Source organism: Rhododendron vialii, chromosome 12a (assembly GCF_030253575.1).
Source record: "Rhododendron vialii isolate Sample 1 chromosome 12a, ASM3025357v1".
Lineage (NCBI taxonomy): Eukaryota > Viridiplantae > Streptophyta > Magnoliopsida > Ericales > Ericaceae > Rhododendron > Rhododendron vialii.
The window spans coordinates 2,170,901-2,189,276 of record NC_080568.1 but is presented as its reverse complement, the minus strand read 5'-3'; the positions used below and the strand labels follow the sequence as shown (position 1 = coordinate 2,189,276).

Genomic DNA, 18,376 nt, shown 5'->3' with positions numbered 1-18,376 from the left:
ATGTGGGGTTCATACTGAATATAATATTGATGGAAATACATGCATGCAGACGTTCGTGACGAACGCAACTCATGTATTTCTTTTGATTTCTTTTCCCTTTGATCTTCCCTGCAGGCTCTTGTTTTTTACTTTTTGCACAGCTTCCTAACTGTTACCAAAACCATAATAAAAAAAAGGTTCAATGCAGCCTACAGAGAATCTAATGTGATTTCGGTTAGCAACCAAAACAAGCCCTATAAGCCAACATGAATCCTTCGTCGAACTTCTGCTGTCAAGCATATGGACAAAAAAAACTCAACATAAAAAAGAAGAGAGAGAGAGAGAGAGAGAGAGAGAGAGAGAGAGACTTAAGAGGGTTACTTCATGGATAGATATAACTCTACTAAGCCATAATAAGGTTATTACAGTAACTTAAACAGGTTGTTGGATGCTACTCCCATCTTTCCTCACTTTGACATAAAAAGAAAAGCAGACAACCCATCGATGCAGCTACCGCGGGAGATGTTTATCATACAAACGTTTGGACCTAACATCGTGGAACTGTCTGGAACCCACAGACTGCTCCTAAAATAAGAATACGAAACACAGTTATGAAGAATATGCATGAAGTTCAATTGACATGATCCAAGCGACTACTCAAACACGTACCACATCATGCAAGCTGTCTTGAATGTTGAAATACCCGTGGATAGTGGGTGCTCTAAAACCAAGTGGTCCTTGCAACTGCAAAAACCCAATTCAAGGTAGGTACTGAATTACCGACTGAAAACAGAGGGCTCGAGTACAAATCCAATGAATGTAATTCGCACACCTGTCCTTGCAGGCTTTGTTGAGGGCCATAGTGACCAATACGCGTTGCAATAGAATTTGATTGTCCCTTGAAAGAAGGGAAAAAAATTACACCCAAGAGTCAGAATCAAATACGGTATTAGAAATATTCAATAATTTTGCAAAATCACCAATGGATCAACATTATTATTTGCCATACCATCCCCTGCGTTCCCTGTTGGTTGCTATAATAGCCATTGTGAATCAAAGATGAAGAGTGTATTTGTCCCTGTGACAAATATCAATACGAAATTTAGAGATCCACAAAGAAACTTACAGAATCATAAGTTACAGTGAAGGGTGAACGATGAGGTACCAATCTCAACCTACTCTGTTGAGCATCCCTACTTCCTAAACCCAGTTACTACTTAATAATGGGTATCTGGGAGGAGTGGATTGGGTAAAAAGCTATGCTATGCAATTAAATGCACAAAGTGGTTGTCAATAGTGGAACCCACAACCTAGAGATTAGTAGGTTGAGTTAACGAACGCCAAACCAGTGGCCACCGACTCACCCCTCAATGAAATACATAAAATATTCAATTTGCAATATGTTGAGGTCAGTGTTAGGATGTTGATTAATACAATTTATTTTGTCATTCGGAAAAAAGAGAGAGTTAGACTGATACAGTCATACCATCCCTGGCGCATGCTGTTGAGGAACACAAGTGTTGTCAACAATGTGTGCTCCGGAGTCCAGCATCCCCTACACACAAGCATGCCGAAATAAATGGAGGTCATATATGGATTATATCAAAATCCATTGGAACACGTTATTGCAGATAATTTGAGTCAACGGCGTTAAGATGTGACAAACCATCTGCAAGTTGCAGTCTTGCACCAGACTAGCTATTACTTCAGTCTCACTTTGTACCTACAGTATATAGACTTGATCAAATTTGAGCATTCCATCCCTTCACAGAACATCAGACATGGTTATAGCAAAGGCATACCTAAATATTGAGCCTCCGCTTACCTTTCGCTTCTTATGTATTTTCTTCTTCTTAGATGCTTTGGCCAAACTATCGCTTTGATTCTCTTCCCCAGTGCTGATGAAACCTTGAGAAGCCGACATGTTAGGCTCTAAAACACTCCTAACAGAAGCGTTCACACCCACGCAATGTTCCATGGCTTCTTGTAGAGCATCAATGACAATATTGTACCTTTCCTGAGACAAAGACCCCTCTTCACCCAATTTAATTGCTCGTTTACAAAGATCATTAAAACGTTGGACCCTATAACTAAACCTACTTGATGTTTCACTACTGGATGGCCTGATATTTGCATCGTTTGTCCATCGTCGTAGTATACAGCGAGAAGGTATGTTAGAAACACCAGACATTTGTAGAACGATTAAAGCATGTCTACAAAGAAAACCTCTGTACTCAAATGAACGACACAAACAAGATACGTGTAAGTTTGCTTCATTCCATGCCACAATGAAACTCTGCTGCTCTTCAAAATCATCGACTTGATATGTTACAACTGCCTCATTTTCATATGTTTTTTGCACCCTACAAGCATCTGTTCCCAAAACCTCAACCTGAAATTTCTTGAATATGGAACGTGTATAAACAGTAGACATCTGCTTCTCAAAAGGACAGAGAGATCTTAATGTGGGTGATTTGTGATGTGTTTCGCAATCAGCTTTGGCTTCTTCTTCAGACCTGTCATGCAAAAATAGTTTGTATCGATCCATAAAGTCCTTACATGAAGTCTCCCTCTGCAAGTACTTGTCAAACAAGGATGATGAGCATTCAGAACGTTCACCTGTACACAATCCAGCCAAAAATGTACCACTCATATAAGCAGGAACCCACTTTGTACGTTTTGCATAAAGTGATTGAAGCCATTCATCTTCCCTGAGCTCAAATTTATCCATCATTTTCCACCATTTCTTTTCAAACTCTTCTTGTGTCCAAGATCGATAAATGCATTTGTTAAATTTCCTACAGAAAACTTCTGGCCTGTTCACTACGTGGCCTAGATTTTCAGGAACTTTTCTCAGCACATTCCATAAACAAAAACAATGCCGTGTATTGGGAAACACCTCTGTGATAGCTTCTTCCAGTGACTTGCCTTCGTCAGTAACAAGAACTTTAGGAGTCTGACCACCCACAGCTCTAAGCCACGTCCGCATCAACCACACAAAAGTTGACATTGTTTCCTCCCCAACCAATGCACATCCAAGCAACATTAACTGAAAGTGATGATTCACCCCAATGACAGGCAGAAAGGGGACTCTATATTTACTCCTAATATAATAGCTATCAAAGAAGACTACGTCACAAAATTTGCTGTAATCATGTCTGCTTTTGGCATCAACCCAAAACACGTTTCTCATACGTTTTTCATGGTCCAAATCTATTGCATAGAAAAAATTAGGATTCTCATCTTGCATAAGCATAAAAAATTCAAACATAACTTGTACATCTACCTCATCTAAAGCCAACTGCAGTCCTTTCTTTTGACAAGCAACAATACCAGGCTGCTTGCCCCTTCCACTGAGAGCATAATAGAAGTCAGAGGGACAAATTTCATGGTTATGCTCCTTTACAAAACCAAATATAAACCATTTTCCATCCTGCCTTCTTTTCATATGCATACTTGCCTTACAGTCTGTCTTAGGACATGATCGTGAGTTAACAGCTGTACATGAATCCGGTTTACTGCCAAACCTAGAACAAGCTATTTTTACATCAATGAATTTGCCTGACTTTTTGGACCGGCGACTTGCTTTTATTGTAATGCCAAATCCCACAGACCTAGCATATTCCCTGTAAAAGGAATATGCTTCCTCTTTTGATTCAAACTCCAAACCCCTTTGGGGCTCATAACTCTTGCTCTCCTTGCCAGAAGTGTCCACTCCAAGAGCATCCTCATCCACTCCCTCCCCACTTCTACTGATGTTTTTACCTGCGTTTAGTCCCAGTCCCTTGGCACCATTTCTAGTTGTTGGAGAATTTACCTCCTCTTCTCCAACAAGAAGTACATCTGTAGCATGACCAATATTTGCATCTGACACAGTATCTAATTTGTCCTCCTGGACAGAAGGCAGCTCAAGATCAATCTCCATAGTGGAGATATTTTTTCATGGAAGCTCCATTTAACCAAGATACCTGAATGTTAAAACGAATGGATAATAAATATGTTAACGCCCAAATATCTACACTCTTTTCAGAAACACTACAAACTTAAGCTCCAGATTAGGTATAAGAAAATCTTTCTTAAAACTTATTTCGAATCATATGGTCAGGAAATATTGAGGATATCAATGCTAAGCAAAAGAAAATCTAAAGAAGCACCATTATTTCAAGATTCACATGATTTGGAGACGAACCATGCATAGTCAAGTCAGTAGTCGCTTTACAATACAATTTGCATTTGTTATCTGTTAAAGAAGTTCGTAAAATTCTGGATATGGGCCATAAAAGTCACGCATGATTATCTTAATTCCTATGGGTCAAGAGGGTGACTGGATTGATATTCATCAGTTTGACATTGTTGCAGATAGGTTTTAGTGGTAAAAAATCTGAGCCCCCCAATAAGCCGTCAAATTCCTATCGCCAAAAGGAGTTTTCTTAAATCAATATAAAGCCATGAAATGTTTTCAATCCAGCTTATATGTTATAGAACTTGCGAAGGTATTCAAGTCTATTGGCTTCAAGTATGATACTCTAACAGTAGGTGTAAGAACTCAAATTGCTATTTGGAAAAAGGTATTCTCTAATCCATGGAATGTTTCTAGTTTAACAGACTCTAGACGTTTAGAGTATCCGTGAAGCTTTTCAAACTCTTTTGAACGTGTTAGGCAATTCTAATTGCAAGTGTGCTCACTGATCCCTATGGAAATCTAGGTGCAATGCGTATTTCAAATATCAAGAAAAATATGAATCACCTTTGTTTTACCAACAATAAACTAAACTTTACCAGCCCTAGGCCACCATTCAAAAATCACTCTCCATTCTTTACAAGAATAGAATTTAAACAGCCTCTATTTCAGCCATATCTTTTGGAGTTTTTTCCTTCACAAAAGCCCTACTTTTTGTTACCCCATACAAACCCCTTGAGACACTCTAGGATAAGAACACTTCGGCAACAAAAATAAATAGAACCAATTCCTAATCCCACTTTTGCTGCTGCAATTAAGATGAGTTGGGCTAGGTCGCATAATCCTCCAATAAGACCCTCCGCTTCCTCTCTCAAACCTTGCTCTTGCAAATTTTAGTAATTAGAATGTTTTAGAAAGATGCTTTCAAACTCATGCTCCAGCTCATGCTCATGTTGGTGGTCATTACGTGCAAGCGAATTTATGAAGAGATCGTCCTACATCAATTACATATTGCTACTTAAGGTTTCGCCATTGGGTACTAACAAAGTGGGAGATCCCTCCGGGCAACTACATGCCATGAGCCATTACATAGGGGTTCTGGATTAAGGCAACAGTACTCAAGTCAATAGTGCAAATAATTGACTAGAAACAAAGGTGAAACTTGTTCTCACAGCACACATTGTTGAGATTGTGATATCAATGACCCTGAGACTTTAATCAGACCTAAAAAAAAAACCTGCTCATGATTTTTTTTTTTGTACTATGAAGACTAGCTAAATCAGAGGCAAAAGTTCAAAGTGAAAAGAAAAAAAGAAGTGCAGCACTCAATGCCACATAAATACACAACTAAAGAACTTTATGAATCTGCTACATCAACAAAATACTTGATTCAGAAGGGCTTCAATTCCCAACCTCACCTTGTACGATTGGCTGCGTATATAAATGGACAAAAACCATTTTTCCCACCAATGAGGGGTTAGTTTAGTGGTGAAAACTCGGACTTGGTTGGACGAGGCCCAGATACAGGTTTGAGTCTCCATAGCCCCTTATCTGGGGCTAAACATACTTCTAAGACCACCCACACGTGGTAGGACCTTACCACCGGACAAAGGTGTGGTGGAGTCGCCTACAAATAGTGGTGTGATGTGACGGGTAATACACCCCGGCGGGGTGACAGTACCATACCTCCCCTTTCATTTTGTTTATTAAAAATAATCCTTTTTTTCTTTTTTCCAGTATCTCCAATTTGGACGTAAGAACAAACAACTGTACGAAATGGAAAAACCAAACCTACGCATTTTGATTGGGGATGGAAAAAATCAGAAACCCAGAAGAAAATGGGAATTCAGTTGCGTTTTCTTTTTCAATTGCAAATTGGGTCGAACTTAACTTGTTCCTCGTAATTGGACTGATTAGTCATGCTAAGGTACGAGAGAGAGAGAGAGAGAGAGAGAGAGAGAGAGAGTACATACTTTAATGGAGTTGGACGGCGGTGGAAAAGCACCGGAAGTTTAAAGCGCGGCAAAGGACCGACGGCGGGAACGGGAGAACGGAGAGGCGGAGAAGTGAGTTTTTATTGGTCGAACTTCCAAACGGACAAGTATGACATTTCACCCTACGAACATTGGGTAGTTTGGCTCAAATTAATCCAAAAAGTCATTTTCTCTAAATTTTTGTTAGATTTGTTAGTTTTTAAATAAATTATTAGTGAAGTTTATAAAAGGGAAAATATGATATGCAAAAACCTTTTTCTGAAGAAAATATACAAAAAAAAATTGAAAAAATTAGTATTAGTTTTTTTTTATTCGTCTTATCTGTAAAGACTGTAACTCCAAAAAAAGTGTTTCAACCAAAAAGTTACCCCTTTATCTCCAAATAAATGTCTGGTCCGCAAAACAAGAACTAAAAAATGATAAAAAAAATTCAAGAAAAATTCAAACTTTATTCAGCAATTTACTAGATATTCATTAGTTCTTTTAATTTAAGAAAAAAATTAAAATTTTTTCTTGTAAAAATAGTATTATTTTTTAAGTCTTCGTTTTGCAGAGAGTTTATTTTAAGACGGAGATAGTGTACTTTTTAGGATGAATTTGCTACAACATATCCTCCAAAAACATCTCTTTTTTTTTGTCTCGATTTCTTCAAATATGGAGTATGAACTTTTTCATTCTCTAAATACCGATGATGAAAATGAAAGTACAATCCTCTCAAATGGAGGATGGGCTTGAAGCACTATATTTTTCTCCAACACAGAGGAATTGACGTCAAAAATGGGTTTTGAAGGATTGCATTGGAGATCGATGCTCCGATAACTTCAGTTTACACATCTCTAAGCTAAATAAAAGATGACAGATCGATTCTTCCGCTTTCGACTTGATTTTTCGAGTGCAGAACTTGAACATCTTCTCCCAAACGAATTTGCCACCTCCATCCTTTTTTTCAGTTAAGTCCCTCGCCCACGAAATATTTTTTCAAGCCTGCAACGAAAATTTGGCTTCACTCGCCGTTTCGCTTGAGACCGGTAGAGTTACAGGAGTGCAGATACATGCGTGTCGGACTGCTGGATGTGTATTCAGGGCCGAATCAGCCTATGCTTCATCTTCCTTCTTCGTCTATGGGGCTGGGCCTTACCTACCTGTTGGTGGATATGGTGAATGTGGAACGATATTGTCTTCAGCGGAACGAAATGGCTAATGGAAGCTGTTAATGGAAAAGCGCGCACTGGCAGACTTTCATGAATTCTTGGATCCAAGGGAATTAAAAGGTTTCTGATCCTGACTCCATAATTGTGTTGAATGTTGTAACTGGCAAATGGTTTCGTCCAGAAGCAGGTGCGATCAAAATTAATGTCGATGCCACCTTGTCTAAGGAGTCTTAACACAGTGGGTTAATTAGCTAGAGGGGATAATGGTGCTGTGTTCGGAATTCTTTTGAAGATTCATGCAGGCATTTGCTCACCTAGAGTTGCAGAGGCCTTAGCGATCCCCGAGGTAATGAATCTGGGAATTGTTCTGAATCATCCAAATGTGCGCGCTAATTGAATCGGATGAGGAGTCAATTATTAGGATTTAGGAATTGTGCTAACCGAAAGAAAGAACCAGCCGTCTGATATAGTGGTTCTTGTGCAAGATTGCTTAGTGCTCAAACACTTCTTTTATTGGAGCGAGTTTAAGTTCATTAAACGTGATTGTAACCGGACAGCACATGTTCATGCAAGAAAAGCCCTCTCCAGTGGTGTGTCCAACATGTGGACCTCCATTCTGTCCTCGTGAGGCTCCGTACTTTTCTATGGTTAGACGTTTCTTGCCTGGATTAATAAAACTTATGCCTTTTGTCCAAAAATAAAAATAAAATCCACGCACACATGAGCATGCAAAGTACGAACTAGCGAAGAAACCCATTGGCCTAAGCAACTGGTGGGGCTTTACTGCAATCCAAAAACGCCCGAACTTGTACGAAATAGTAGGGCATGGTTAACAAGAAAGAAATCGTGCCATAAACTTCGCAAGGAGATAATCAAAAGTACCCGACTTGTACGAAATGGAAATATGTCTCTTTCACAATATGAAGTGCATCAGGAAACATCATCATTGTCGATATGAGATTCGAGCCGTCCGATACACAACCTGACAGCCCGGACCGTGCACAATACGGTGCTGGCGCACAGCATGGTCCCCAAATCCAATTGCAAACTAATGTGTATTCATTTTATGGAAGGATGCATATGAAATTGGTAAAAAAGTATTTCCTAAGATATGCGAAACCACAAAAACATGGATTATGCGAAACAAATTTTCATAACTTGTAATCTACCACTTCTGATTCATGGAGAAAGACTATACACTCTTCAAATCAGTTTCAGCACCTGCGTAAGTAACTAAAATTCTTGTCAGCAACTTCGCGTCGTCTACTACTCCTGCAGCCAAATTGTCATCCCACAAAGTTACTCAATGATGAGGAAGGGCCAGCATTCCCTTTTTTTTTCTTCCCACTTTGAGGATTACAATAACAGTACAGTGTAAAAAAAGTACCGATCATTCATGTTACAAAGTAAACATCAGGTGAATCGGTGAACCATTTTCGTGGATCAACGTCTCGGATTACCACACGATGCCCAGGTGCAATATAAGCCAGCTTGAAGCTTCATTATATAGGGAGTGCTACTGTTTACCAAAAAAAATTATATAGGTGGAGTGCTACTACTTCCACCATCACGATTGGATCTTTTTATGCATGTCTTGAGGAATTGCCATGCAAATGACTTGATCTCAAATTGGGGTCATCCTGACAATAGGGTGAAAACCTAAACCAGTAAGTCCATAGCAAGTAGAACCATAACTCCATAACTAGCATGAAAATGTCACATCTCCAATACTCACCTGCAAGTTGTAACTGAAACTGGTTTGTGGCCTGAAATCCAAATGCCCCTGCACGAATGAAAAAAATGAGTAAAAATTCAAGAAGCCTCACAAAATGACACCAGGGTATCAACTTTTTAAACCGATTTTATTAGGAATTAAATTCAGCTATGAAGGAAGTAAGATGGTATACCAGTCCATGCATGCTTTGCTGAGTCCCAAAAAAACCACCATGGCTGGATGCCATTTGTCCCTACAAAACCATTTTAAGAATTACAGAAATACATAAAGTTCCCGTTTGAATATTTTTAGATCGTCAAGAGTTCATCAAGACAAACCAGGCCTGGCATGCTCTCTGGACTGACATAATAAGCATCATGCGGTGGTTCCATTAAGTTCAATTGTAGCTACAATCAGCATGAGAAACAAATTATGACGATTTGCATTCATGAAATATAAATCTGACACCTTGATAATAACACAGCTGTTCATGATTATAGAGATTAAGATTGTACCAGTCCTTGCATATTCTGCTGAGCACCATAATAGCCGTTAAGGCTTAGTCCATCTGAGCTTAGGTTCTCCTACAAGCAAGATAATCCAAATTAACATAAATTAATGCAAGCAAAACTCTTTTCCAGTTTGAAGAAAGTGCAAAAACAAAAAATAACTAAATTGCATGGAATTTATGTGTGGCCTACCACGCCCTGTAGTAGTTTTTTCCAGTAGGATAATACGAGTACTAGACTATTTATGCATGAATAATACTCTGTAGCTAAACAAAACTTAAGTGAAGCAAAATTGTGCCAAGATATTGGTAAAACAAATGAATTAGAGGATTCTCTTGATATTGTATGCTAACTTTCCCACTTAATCAAAGAGAGATGTAAATATCATCCTTATGATATAGTTACTATTTTTCCCAAATTTCAGTGACTATTTAAAGTCAATTGAACATATGTATGATGTATCTTTCCATTTCAACCACATAATACTAAAGGAAAATATAGGAAAACAGAAGAAAAGTACGAATAATGACTCATTCATACAGACATTATGGGAAGAAAAAACAAGGTTTACTCGGCTTTCAAATATATGCACCTATCAATAACACGTGAACACTACCATTTGTCACGTTTGAAAAACATTAAAGTATTAAAGTAAGTAACACAATCGAGTTACGTTACCCGAGAGGGATAAACTGATTACTGACTAATGAGAATTCAAGTTTGGAATTCAATGGAAATAGATGGGTGTACAATCTTCAAATTTGCTCTCTCTTTCGATGGAGAGTGTAAGAAAAGCAGAAGAGACTCCAAATAAATTGAGAATTGGCGATATTGGTATTTCACGGATAAGAGTGGAGGGAGAGAAGTTAGAGGGATTAGAAGTATGAATTCAAAACCCTACATATTTGGGTCCTCGTGCAATCATAAAAATTAAAACATATACTCCTATATTTTAGAAACAACACAGCAATTTAAGTATCGCACTAGCCGGAGTCGAGCTCCAATCACGAATCTCACTTTGGAGCTCAAACCCGCACTCCTGTGTCAACCGCAAGTCTATTTCCCACAATCCCTGCTACCAAGATATTAACTATATGTTTTTCAAGCGACAAGTCTAATATAGGTAACCAGTATTATTGGATTCACCAAGTTAGTAGGTCCGTTAGGATTCACAATGTGCGCAGTTTGCGCCCAGGGATAGAGTATGTTAAGCCTTATTGTCATCCAAACCATATTGATTAAACGAATAATCTTGTCACGAAATAGGCAATAGAACAAACCATGTGCTGCAAGCTGTCCTGTGGCTCAACAAGTATACCTCCGGGCTCCGCTTGTACCTGAAATGTAAACAGGTCTTCTTTAGCAATTCTCTCCCTCAATCACACTGAACCATAAGCAGAATACGTGAAGACCAAGGATCCAACACAAACTAACCTTTCTTTTCTTTGTTGGAGTCCTTTTCTTACTCGTTTTAACAGCAAGGCTTCGTTGATTCTCTTCTTCAATGTCACGGAGACAGAGTGCAGTACTGCTAGATTCTGCAGCACTTTTAACATTATTAACATTCACACAGTTCTTTAGAGCTTCAACTACTGCACGAAATGCAATATTGTAACCCTCTTCAGATAATGACCCTTCCTCACCCAGTTCAATGGCTCGCTTGCATAAATCGTTGTACCGTTGCACTCTAGTTTGTACACGTTCTGTTCCTTCAACCATTGATTGCCTGGTCTTTGCATCTTTAGTCCACCTCTTCAGAATATAGTGAGATGGTATGCTTGAAAGACCACAAATTTGGAGAACAATCATTGCATGTCTGCAAAGAAAACCTCTGTATTCGAACAGAAGACATGAACAAAAAACATCTGATTTTGCCTCATTCCATGTCACCATAAAATTTTCATCCTTTTCACAGTCATCAACTGTGAATGTAACGCTTGTTCCATCTTCACTCTCTTTCCTAGGATGGCAACCAACTACACCCAAAACCTCAACTTGGAATTTCTTGAATATTGCATGCGTGTATTCTGTTGACATTTGTTTCTCCCAGGGTGAAGGAGATTTTAATGCAGGTTGTTTATGGCATGTATCAAAATCAGCTATGGCTTCCTCTTCGTACCTATTCTGGAGAATCGTCCCGTATTGCTTTACAAACTCTTTCAGACTAATTTTTTTGTGAATGTATTTGTCAAAGAAAGAGTTAACACTTTCAGCACGCTGAGTTCTTGACATTCCAGCTAAAAATGTCTCCCTCATGAAGATAGGCACCCATTTTTTCCGATCCTCATACAAGGAATGAATCCAACTATCTTCCTGAAGTTCAAATCTACTTACCATCTTCCACCATTTCATGTCAAACTGTTCATCAGTCCACGACTTAAAAATGCACTTGTTGAACTTTCTAACAAAATTCTCATGCCGTCTGATTACATGAGAAAGAGCTTCAGGGATCTTTTCCAAGACATGCCAAAGAGAGAAGCAATGACGTGCATTTGGGAAAATTTCTTCAACAGCTCCCTTTAAGGCCTTATCTTGATCGGTTATTATTACCTTGGGACCTTGTCCACCCATGGCTCGAAGCCATGTCTTCATTACCCAAGAAAATGTTGATTTAGTCTCATCTGCGATCAATGCACACCCCAGTAACATGGACTGATAGTGATTGTTCACCCCAACAAAAGGAGCAAATGGCATCTTGTCGTTGCTTTTAATATAACTAGTGTCAAAGAAAACAACATCATTGAAGCTGATGTAGTCACTCCTACTTTTAGCATCAACCCAGAACAAATTTCTTAGCCGTTGGTCTTCATTTAAATCTATCGCATAGAAGAAATGGGGATTCTCCTTCTGGACGTGCATGAAATAGCCAAGCATAACTTGCGCATCCCCCTCCTCTAGAGCCAAGTACCTCCCTTTATCAAATTGAGAATTTACGTCATCCTTAAGATTACAAAGATTTTTGTTATCAGAGAGAGACAAAAGTGGATTTTGATACCCAGCAGATTGTCTAGACATCTCCACATACATCTTTCTTGTCCGCTCACTAACAGCATGCACAATGTCAATATTATTCTTTTCAGCTAATTTTACATTCCTATGAATCCGAAAATGGTATGCTAAGGCTGGCAAAAGCTCGTGATTATGCTCCTTTATGAATTCATGAATATACCATTTTCCATCTTTACGTTTCTTCACATGCATGCTGGCTTTGCAGTCTGTCTTTTTCACACCCGGCCGTCTACCGCTACCACCATCTGATTCTGGTGTAACTCCATACCTGGAACACGCAAATTTGGCATCTATAAACTCTTTTGATTTCTTCGAGCGACGGCTGTTTTTTATTGATGTTGTAAATCCCATAGACTTGGCATATTCTTGATAAAATGAGTATGCAGACTCATGTGACTCGAACTCAATACCATTACGTGGCTCCAAATCTGTATCCCCATCAATAACAATGCCATCCCCTTTCGGGTTATCAACAATAGCTCCATCTCTATTTTGTGCTTCTTCTGCAACATCAACCATGTCTCTACTCATTTAGCAGCCACTATTCTCAACTCCAAATTCTACAATTGGCCAACCACATTTGTTACAGAAAATGGTAGTCAAAGATTCCTATATTAAAATACGTCCTCCCCAGTTAGCCACAAAAATCCCTGTAAAACAAAGGCACATTATAAAGGTTATAAACTCCCCCCAAGGATAGAGACGGGGTTAGAAACACAATTCAAACAACGAAAGATCATTCAAAATTTGGTCACAATTCACATTAGTCTTAGGGCACTAAACATAAATTCAGTGCAACATGCAAGCAAGCTAAATTGCAAATGTATAAGTACAAACCTCATATCCAATCATCTTTCACTTTAAGGTAAACTAAAAGCAAAATAAATCTAAGATAATGATCGAGGAATCAAGTGGTGAAAAAAAAGGAAAAGGAAAAGTATCATACATTTTTTTTTTAATTACAAGCGGTAGAAGATTACAAGTATCTGAATTACATCAAACGGTACACAAACTCACAATCATACTAAGCCAAAAATACAAGTATCTGAATTACATCAAACGGGACACAAACTCACAATCATACTAAGCCCAACTGAAAGCCCATTAAGGAAACAAATAACTAAACACTTAACCCTATTCAAAAGAAATAAATAATCTTTGCCAACTAAATTCTTTGAGAGAGTGAGAGAGAACTACATTCATCTAACCTTGATACGAGCTCAAACCTTGTAAAGCTTCAAAATTGACACTCAAGGCAATTTATTTTTCCGCAGTAGCTCAAAAACATAGGCCTAAGGTGAGCTTGGGAAAATCAAAAACTGTTCATCCGCTATGAAATCATCACTAACAACCCCTTTGGATTGAGGGATTTGAAAAAGAATAGGGAAAAAGGATTAGAATTTCTTGCCAATAACTCATTTGGGTCCAGTAATTTGGTGAGAAATGAAGGGAAAAGGAGGACAAATTATATCTTTTTTTTATCCCGCCCTTATCTCACAAATAGAGGAAATGGGCTGTGGACTCGAAATCCGCGAACCAGTTAAGCTTGAATGTACACCACAAAGCTAGGGTTTATCACTAGACCTAAAATTGCGAGTTCAGTTAAGAAAACCCAAATAAAGTTACCCACTTTGTATGCGTTTCATTTGCACCGATTTAGTTCCTCAAAATTCAATCTTTTGCCGTCCTGAATGATGATCACGGTCGCGGCGGCTACATAGCTCGGTGATGACACACACACACACACACAGAGGGAGAGGGAGAACTGACCTTGTCTTTCCATAGCATCAGCGCAATTGCTTAGGGTAACTTCGAATCGAAAACAAATGAATGGAACAAAAAGTTCTACTATCTTCAAACCCACACAGTTTCTAAAATTACTTTATCAACAGCGGAGAGATTTGGAAAAGGATAGAGAAATGGGGAGAAAGAAGATTGCCCTAAATTCCTAATCTATGTAATGGGAAATTCTTTTGAAATTAATTCTTTCACCAATTTCCGTTCAGTGTAAGTACAACACGCACGCGAAATGGGTTTTGGAATTGGCAGGGTGATGATTCTTGGAAAGGAAAAGAATGAGTAGGTGAGTACATACTTGTTACACACCTCGCTTACATAGGTCTTTTGACATATATTTTGTCTCAAAGACATGATTCGAGCTGCTAATTTTTAATCAAAATTTGACGTTTCACACCGATATTCGATTAAGCTGATAGTACTTTCTATGGATCCTAAATAACGTATATTGAATAAAATAAACAGTTTAGATCAATTTTTATGAAACCCGAAACGGATAGCAAATACGTATCCCCTTGTATGTACTCAAATACTCATAGCGACTCTCTGGTTTCTTCAAACAAGTCGATTGGACTGGTTAATTTGCTCACTAGTAAAAAATTTATTGAGTTTGTGCCCAAAAAAACATGTTGGTGTTTTTTTAAATAAGGAGATTTATCAGATTTGTGGGAAAAAAATTTAGATTTATCATTCATCTGGACAAGTAAAATTTTTAATAAAAACAAACGAAAAAAGATGAACGACCAAGATTGTTCAAAAAATATTGGGATACTTATATATTGATCCTCAAGCAAAATCCTACTCGGAGGAAAGCGAGAGAGAGAGAATCCAACATTCTTTGTATCCGTTGCTATTGGGTATGAGGAAAATCGCCACTCATGTAAATCACTAATTGTGCTTTATAGCCACCTAATAGTTAGATGATGAGCCAAATGGCCTCATTGAACACAAACCTAGTGCCATTCCAACAAAGATCCCAAGCTCCATAAACGTCATGTAGGGAATTGACCTTGAGACATGCCATTGGAGAGGGATTGAAATCAATGCCCAAGCTTGGTAGTTGCATTGGTTATTACACTGGCTTTTAGTAATGCATAGTGTTTTAGGTCAACTTGCGCACTTCGAACTAATCTAACTTTTTTTTAGTAGTGTATGGTGTCTCGGATCAGTTTGCGCACATCAGATTAATCTCTACCGTCCTTTTTACGGTCGTTTCATACGCATGGGGTGAGGCAGCCTAAGAATTGCTGGCATTGAGAATCGAATCTAAAATCTTATGATGGATCAAACCTATATGTTCCAATTCAAGACCACCTGGACAACCCCTTCAAGTTGCATTGGTTATTACATTGATTTTGTAGCTTATGGAGCAGAGACAATATCGTTGCTATTCATTTCTTCTAATTTTGCATCCTTTTCTTTGCCCAATCTAGAAAACAAAGAGTAACCCCTTTTGTTTCCCGTGTCTAGCCCTTCATCCGAGCTTCTATGTTCGTTTGGGAGTTTTGAGGGAGATTTTTAAAAGTAATGAGTGGAAAGAGATAGATATAGAAAATTTATTATAAATTGCGCCCAGAAATTTTGAGACCCCAAATGAACAAGGTCAATTAACGGATAAAAAGATAACAAAAACAAAGGTCAATTAAGGTTCATGTTCAATGATTCTGAGAGGCTAATACTTGTATGGTAATGATGTTTTATTTTTTTGGGTAAATTACAGTTAATCCCCTTTAACTAACATCCGGAGACACTTAACCCCCTTTAACTATAAAATTGAACACTTAACCCCTTCTAACTATTGAAAAATCATTCCCAGTTCACTTTCGTTACCTTTCTGTTAGAATTTGGATGGAAATGAGCACATGTAAGTCACATGCTCACTTATTTGAAGGGTAAAGACATTATTGCCCTTTCCCCACCTCTATCACCCCATCCCCCCCCCTCTCTCACTCACAGTCACACATACATGTCTCTTTCTCATGGAGGACGAACACACCAACAGGCAAAACTTCTCGAGCTCCGAAGGCGAGTGCTTCGACTGCGGAGGTGGTGGGGGAGAGTCGAGGAGAGAGGGAAGACGAAATCTGATCGGCGAGGGACTTGATCTTGTGGGCTTTCTTCGACGCCTCGGCCGCGAACTCCTTCGATCGCTTGGCTGTTTTGGAGACGATGTAAGCGATCCTTGACGGACACGTCAGGGATTACGTCTTCTTCGGCGAAGGTTTTCACCCTCTGCCAATACTCCATCGCTTCGATCGATTGATTCTTTGGTTTTCGATTTACATGTAAGGAGTGTGTTGGAGTGCAGAAGAGACGTCTGATTGATGAGACGAATGTAACAGTCACAGGGTCTTGAGGAACTCTGGATAAGGTGCTGAAATAAAAAATCAACGTTGGATCCCGTCTCTCCGAAAAACACAGGTATTTTCTTGAAAGGAACTTTGGGTAAGGTGCTGCAAAAGATGTCTACGTAAACACAGGTATTTTCCGATACGACGACGACAAGGGTTTGGAACCATTCGAGAGATCTTGAAAGCTTATTTTTTGGATTTTTTTGGATTTGAATTTATTTTGACTCTATTGGAGAAGCCTCATCGAGTGGTAATTAATTGGTAGTGAACATATTGATATGGAGTTGTAATTAATTGGTATGGACCAATTGAATTTGTCGTCGCTGCGTGCGTCCATCGGCGTCGAATGTTAGCGGTCTTCTGGGTTTGTAGTGATGGTGGTAGAAGGTGGTTTGGGTTTGATTTGATCCTTGGACGTCCTATTCTTATAGGGCAAAATGGGAATTTAATGTTTTCCGTTAACAGTGTCTAAAGCATTTGAGATTTACATAGTTAGAGGGGGTTAAGTGTTCAGTTTTATAGTTAGAGGGGGTAAAGTGCTAATGGGTGTTAGTTAAGGGGGGTTAAATGTAATTTACCCCCCCTTTTTTTTAATATATCGTTTGTCTGGTTATGCTTGTAGTACCATAAGTAGAAGTGCGAACTCTAGACATCACACTGGAAAAACAAGAGGTAGCTTGTTGACAAGTTGTTTGGGTCCCTCCGACCGTATGGGCCTTTATGAAACTCGGTACGAATGGAGACTTTAAGGTTGATACAAGTCAAGCTAGCATTGGTGTTCACATTAAAGATCACGAAAGACAATTGGTTACGGGTTTATCGAACTCCTTCGCTTGAAGTAGGGAGGCATCCTCGATTTTTTGAACCTCTTTGGTTGCAACTTCGCAGCTACCATTTGGCATTTCAATAAAAAGTAAATGTGTTGAAAAGCCCAAAACTAAAATTTCATTACGTTTAATGCACCTTTATTTACTCAAAGAAAGATAGATGTGTTCATTTTTTTTAATAGCGGGATTACCTAGTTGCGATAAGGTCAACGATGTGGTGTTTATCTTGACGGAGACACAAAACTGCTAAAATCTCGATATTTTATTTTTGTAAATGTCAGAAAAATAAGAAAAAGTAGCGAATCTTCAAAAATATAAAGAAGAGAACATTATAATAAAGTCATATGGGGTACTGAGAGATAGATCTAACATTAAAAAAGGCTTGGACATTCACACCCGACCAAACTTTTTGTCGTTTTTTTACACTACCCGTATCAATCACAACGTTCGTTGATTTTAATAACCATTCAATCCGCTTTTGCCTATCTCTATCAAGTTTCTTTCTTTCAAGAAATATATCAGCAACGACCGTGCACTCCCACTAAGAATTCTTACACTTTCACGGTAAAAACTTCACATTTCTACCATAAAAACACATTTTTACAATAACAGAACAACCAACACAATCCAAAATAGTTACAAAGATTAATGATGTTTTTCTATTCGAATCTGTAGAATTGCAAACAATGAATAAATATATTCAACTGGGCATGAAGAATCGTACTACTATTTTTAATGTTATAAATAAGTTTATTTATGATTTAAGATCTATAGATAAAACAAGGGTTAAACCCATAAATGAAGGAATTTAAAGGGAAAAGACAATAGTTGAGGAGAATATACATACAAGTAGGTCCAATATTGA

At 38.4% G+C, this 18,376-nt stretch overlaps 2 protein-coding genes across 8 annotated transcripts; both read right to left on the bottom strand.

Annotated features, from left to right (window-relative positions):
* Positions 1-340: 340 nt before the first annotated feature.
* On the bottom strand, positions 341-6,293 carry LOC131311861 (protein FAR1-RELATED SEQUENCE 2-like). Of its 5 annotated transcripts, XM_058339464.1 has the most exons (9): positions 6,133-6,293; positions 3,266-3,947; positions 1,805-3,028; positions 1,646-1,702; positions 1,466-1,534; positions 989-1,057; positions 812-877; positions 649-723; positions 341-564 (listed from the first exon to the last, which is right to left on the bottom strand). In XM_058339464.1, exons 2-9 carry the CDS (start codon positions 3,902-3,904, stop codon positions 490-492), a joined length of 2,274 nt encoding a protein of 757 aa, XP_058195447.1. In that variant the 5' UTR covers positions 3,905-3,947; positions 6,133-6,293; the 3' UTR covers positions 341-489. The 5 variants fall into 5 exon arrangements, 4 of the variants coding, with proteins under 4 accessions (XP_058195447.1, XP_058195445.1, XP_058195446.1 ...); XM_058339462.1 differs by having other exon boundaries at positions 1,805-3,947; XM_058339463.1 differs by having other exon boundaries at positions 341-558; positions 1,805-3,947.
* A 2,145-nt stretch (positions 6,294-8,438) lies between these two features.
* On the bottom strand, positions 8,439-14,637 carry LOC131311862 (protein FAR-RED IMPAIRED RESPONSE 1). 3 transcript variants are annotated; one of them, XR_009195624.1, is made up of 8 exons: positions 14,307-14,620; positions 13,374-13,406; positions 10,962-13,186; positions 10,808-10,864; positions 9,534-9,602; positions 9,212-9,425; positions 9,040-9,087; positions 8,439-8,944 (listed from the first exon to the last, which is right to left on the bottom strand). XR_009195624.1 is itself a non-coding variant. In XM_058339466.1 (8 exons), the coding sequence occupies exons 2-8, from the start codon at positions 13,065-13,067 to the stop codon at positions 8,888-8,890; spliced, it is 2,466 nt and encodes an 821-aa protein (XP_058195449.1). In that variant the 5' UTR covers positions 13,068-13,186; positions 14,307-14,637; the 3' UTR covers positions 8,439-8,887. The 3 variants fall into 3 exon arrangements, 1 of the variants encoding a protein (XP_058195449.1); XM_058339466.1 differs by lacking the exon at positions 13,374-13,406 and having other exon boundaries at positions 9,212-9,271; positions 9,357-9,425; positions 14,307-14,637; XR_009195625.1 differs by lacking the exon at positions 13,374-13,406 and having other exon boundaries at positions 14,167-14,629.
* Positions 14,638-18,376: the final 3,739 nt, after the last annotated feature.

What these genes read in the sequence shown, in the direction of transcription:
- LOC131311861 (XM_058339462.1), bottom strand. Translation starts at nt 3,904, where the DNA reads ATGGAGATTGATCTTGAGCTGCCTTCTGTCCAGGAGGACAAATTAGAT. An exon ending in AACAGGGAACGCAGGGGATG is followed by an intron (nt 878 to 988) that starts GTATGGCAAATA and finishes CCTTCTTTCAAG; the next exon opens with GGACAATCAAATTCTATTGC. An exon ending in AACAAAGCCTGCAAGGACAG is followed by an intron (nt 724 to 811) that starts GTGTGCGAATTA and finishes GGGTTTTTGCAG; the next exon opens with TTGCAAGGACCACTTGGTTT.
- LOC131311862 (XM_058339466.1), bottom strand. Translation starts at nt 13,067, where the DNA reads ATGAGTAGAGACATGGTTGATGTTGCAGAAGAAGCACAAAATAGAGAT. An exon ending in AGGACAGCTTGCAGCACATG is followed by an intron (nt 9,603 to 10,807) that starts GTTTGTTCTATT and finishes TCTTGCTTGTAG; the next exon opens with GAGAACCTAAGCTCAGATGG. An exon ending in GTTTCAGTTACAACTTGCAG is followed by an intron (nt 8,945 to 9,039) that starts GTGAGTATTGGA and finishes CCCTATTGTCAG; the next exon opens with GATGACCCCAATTTGAGATC.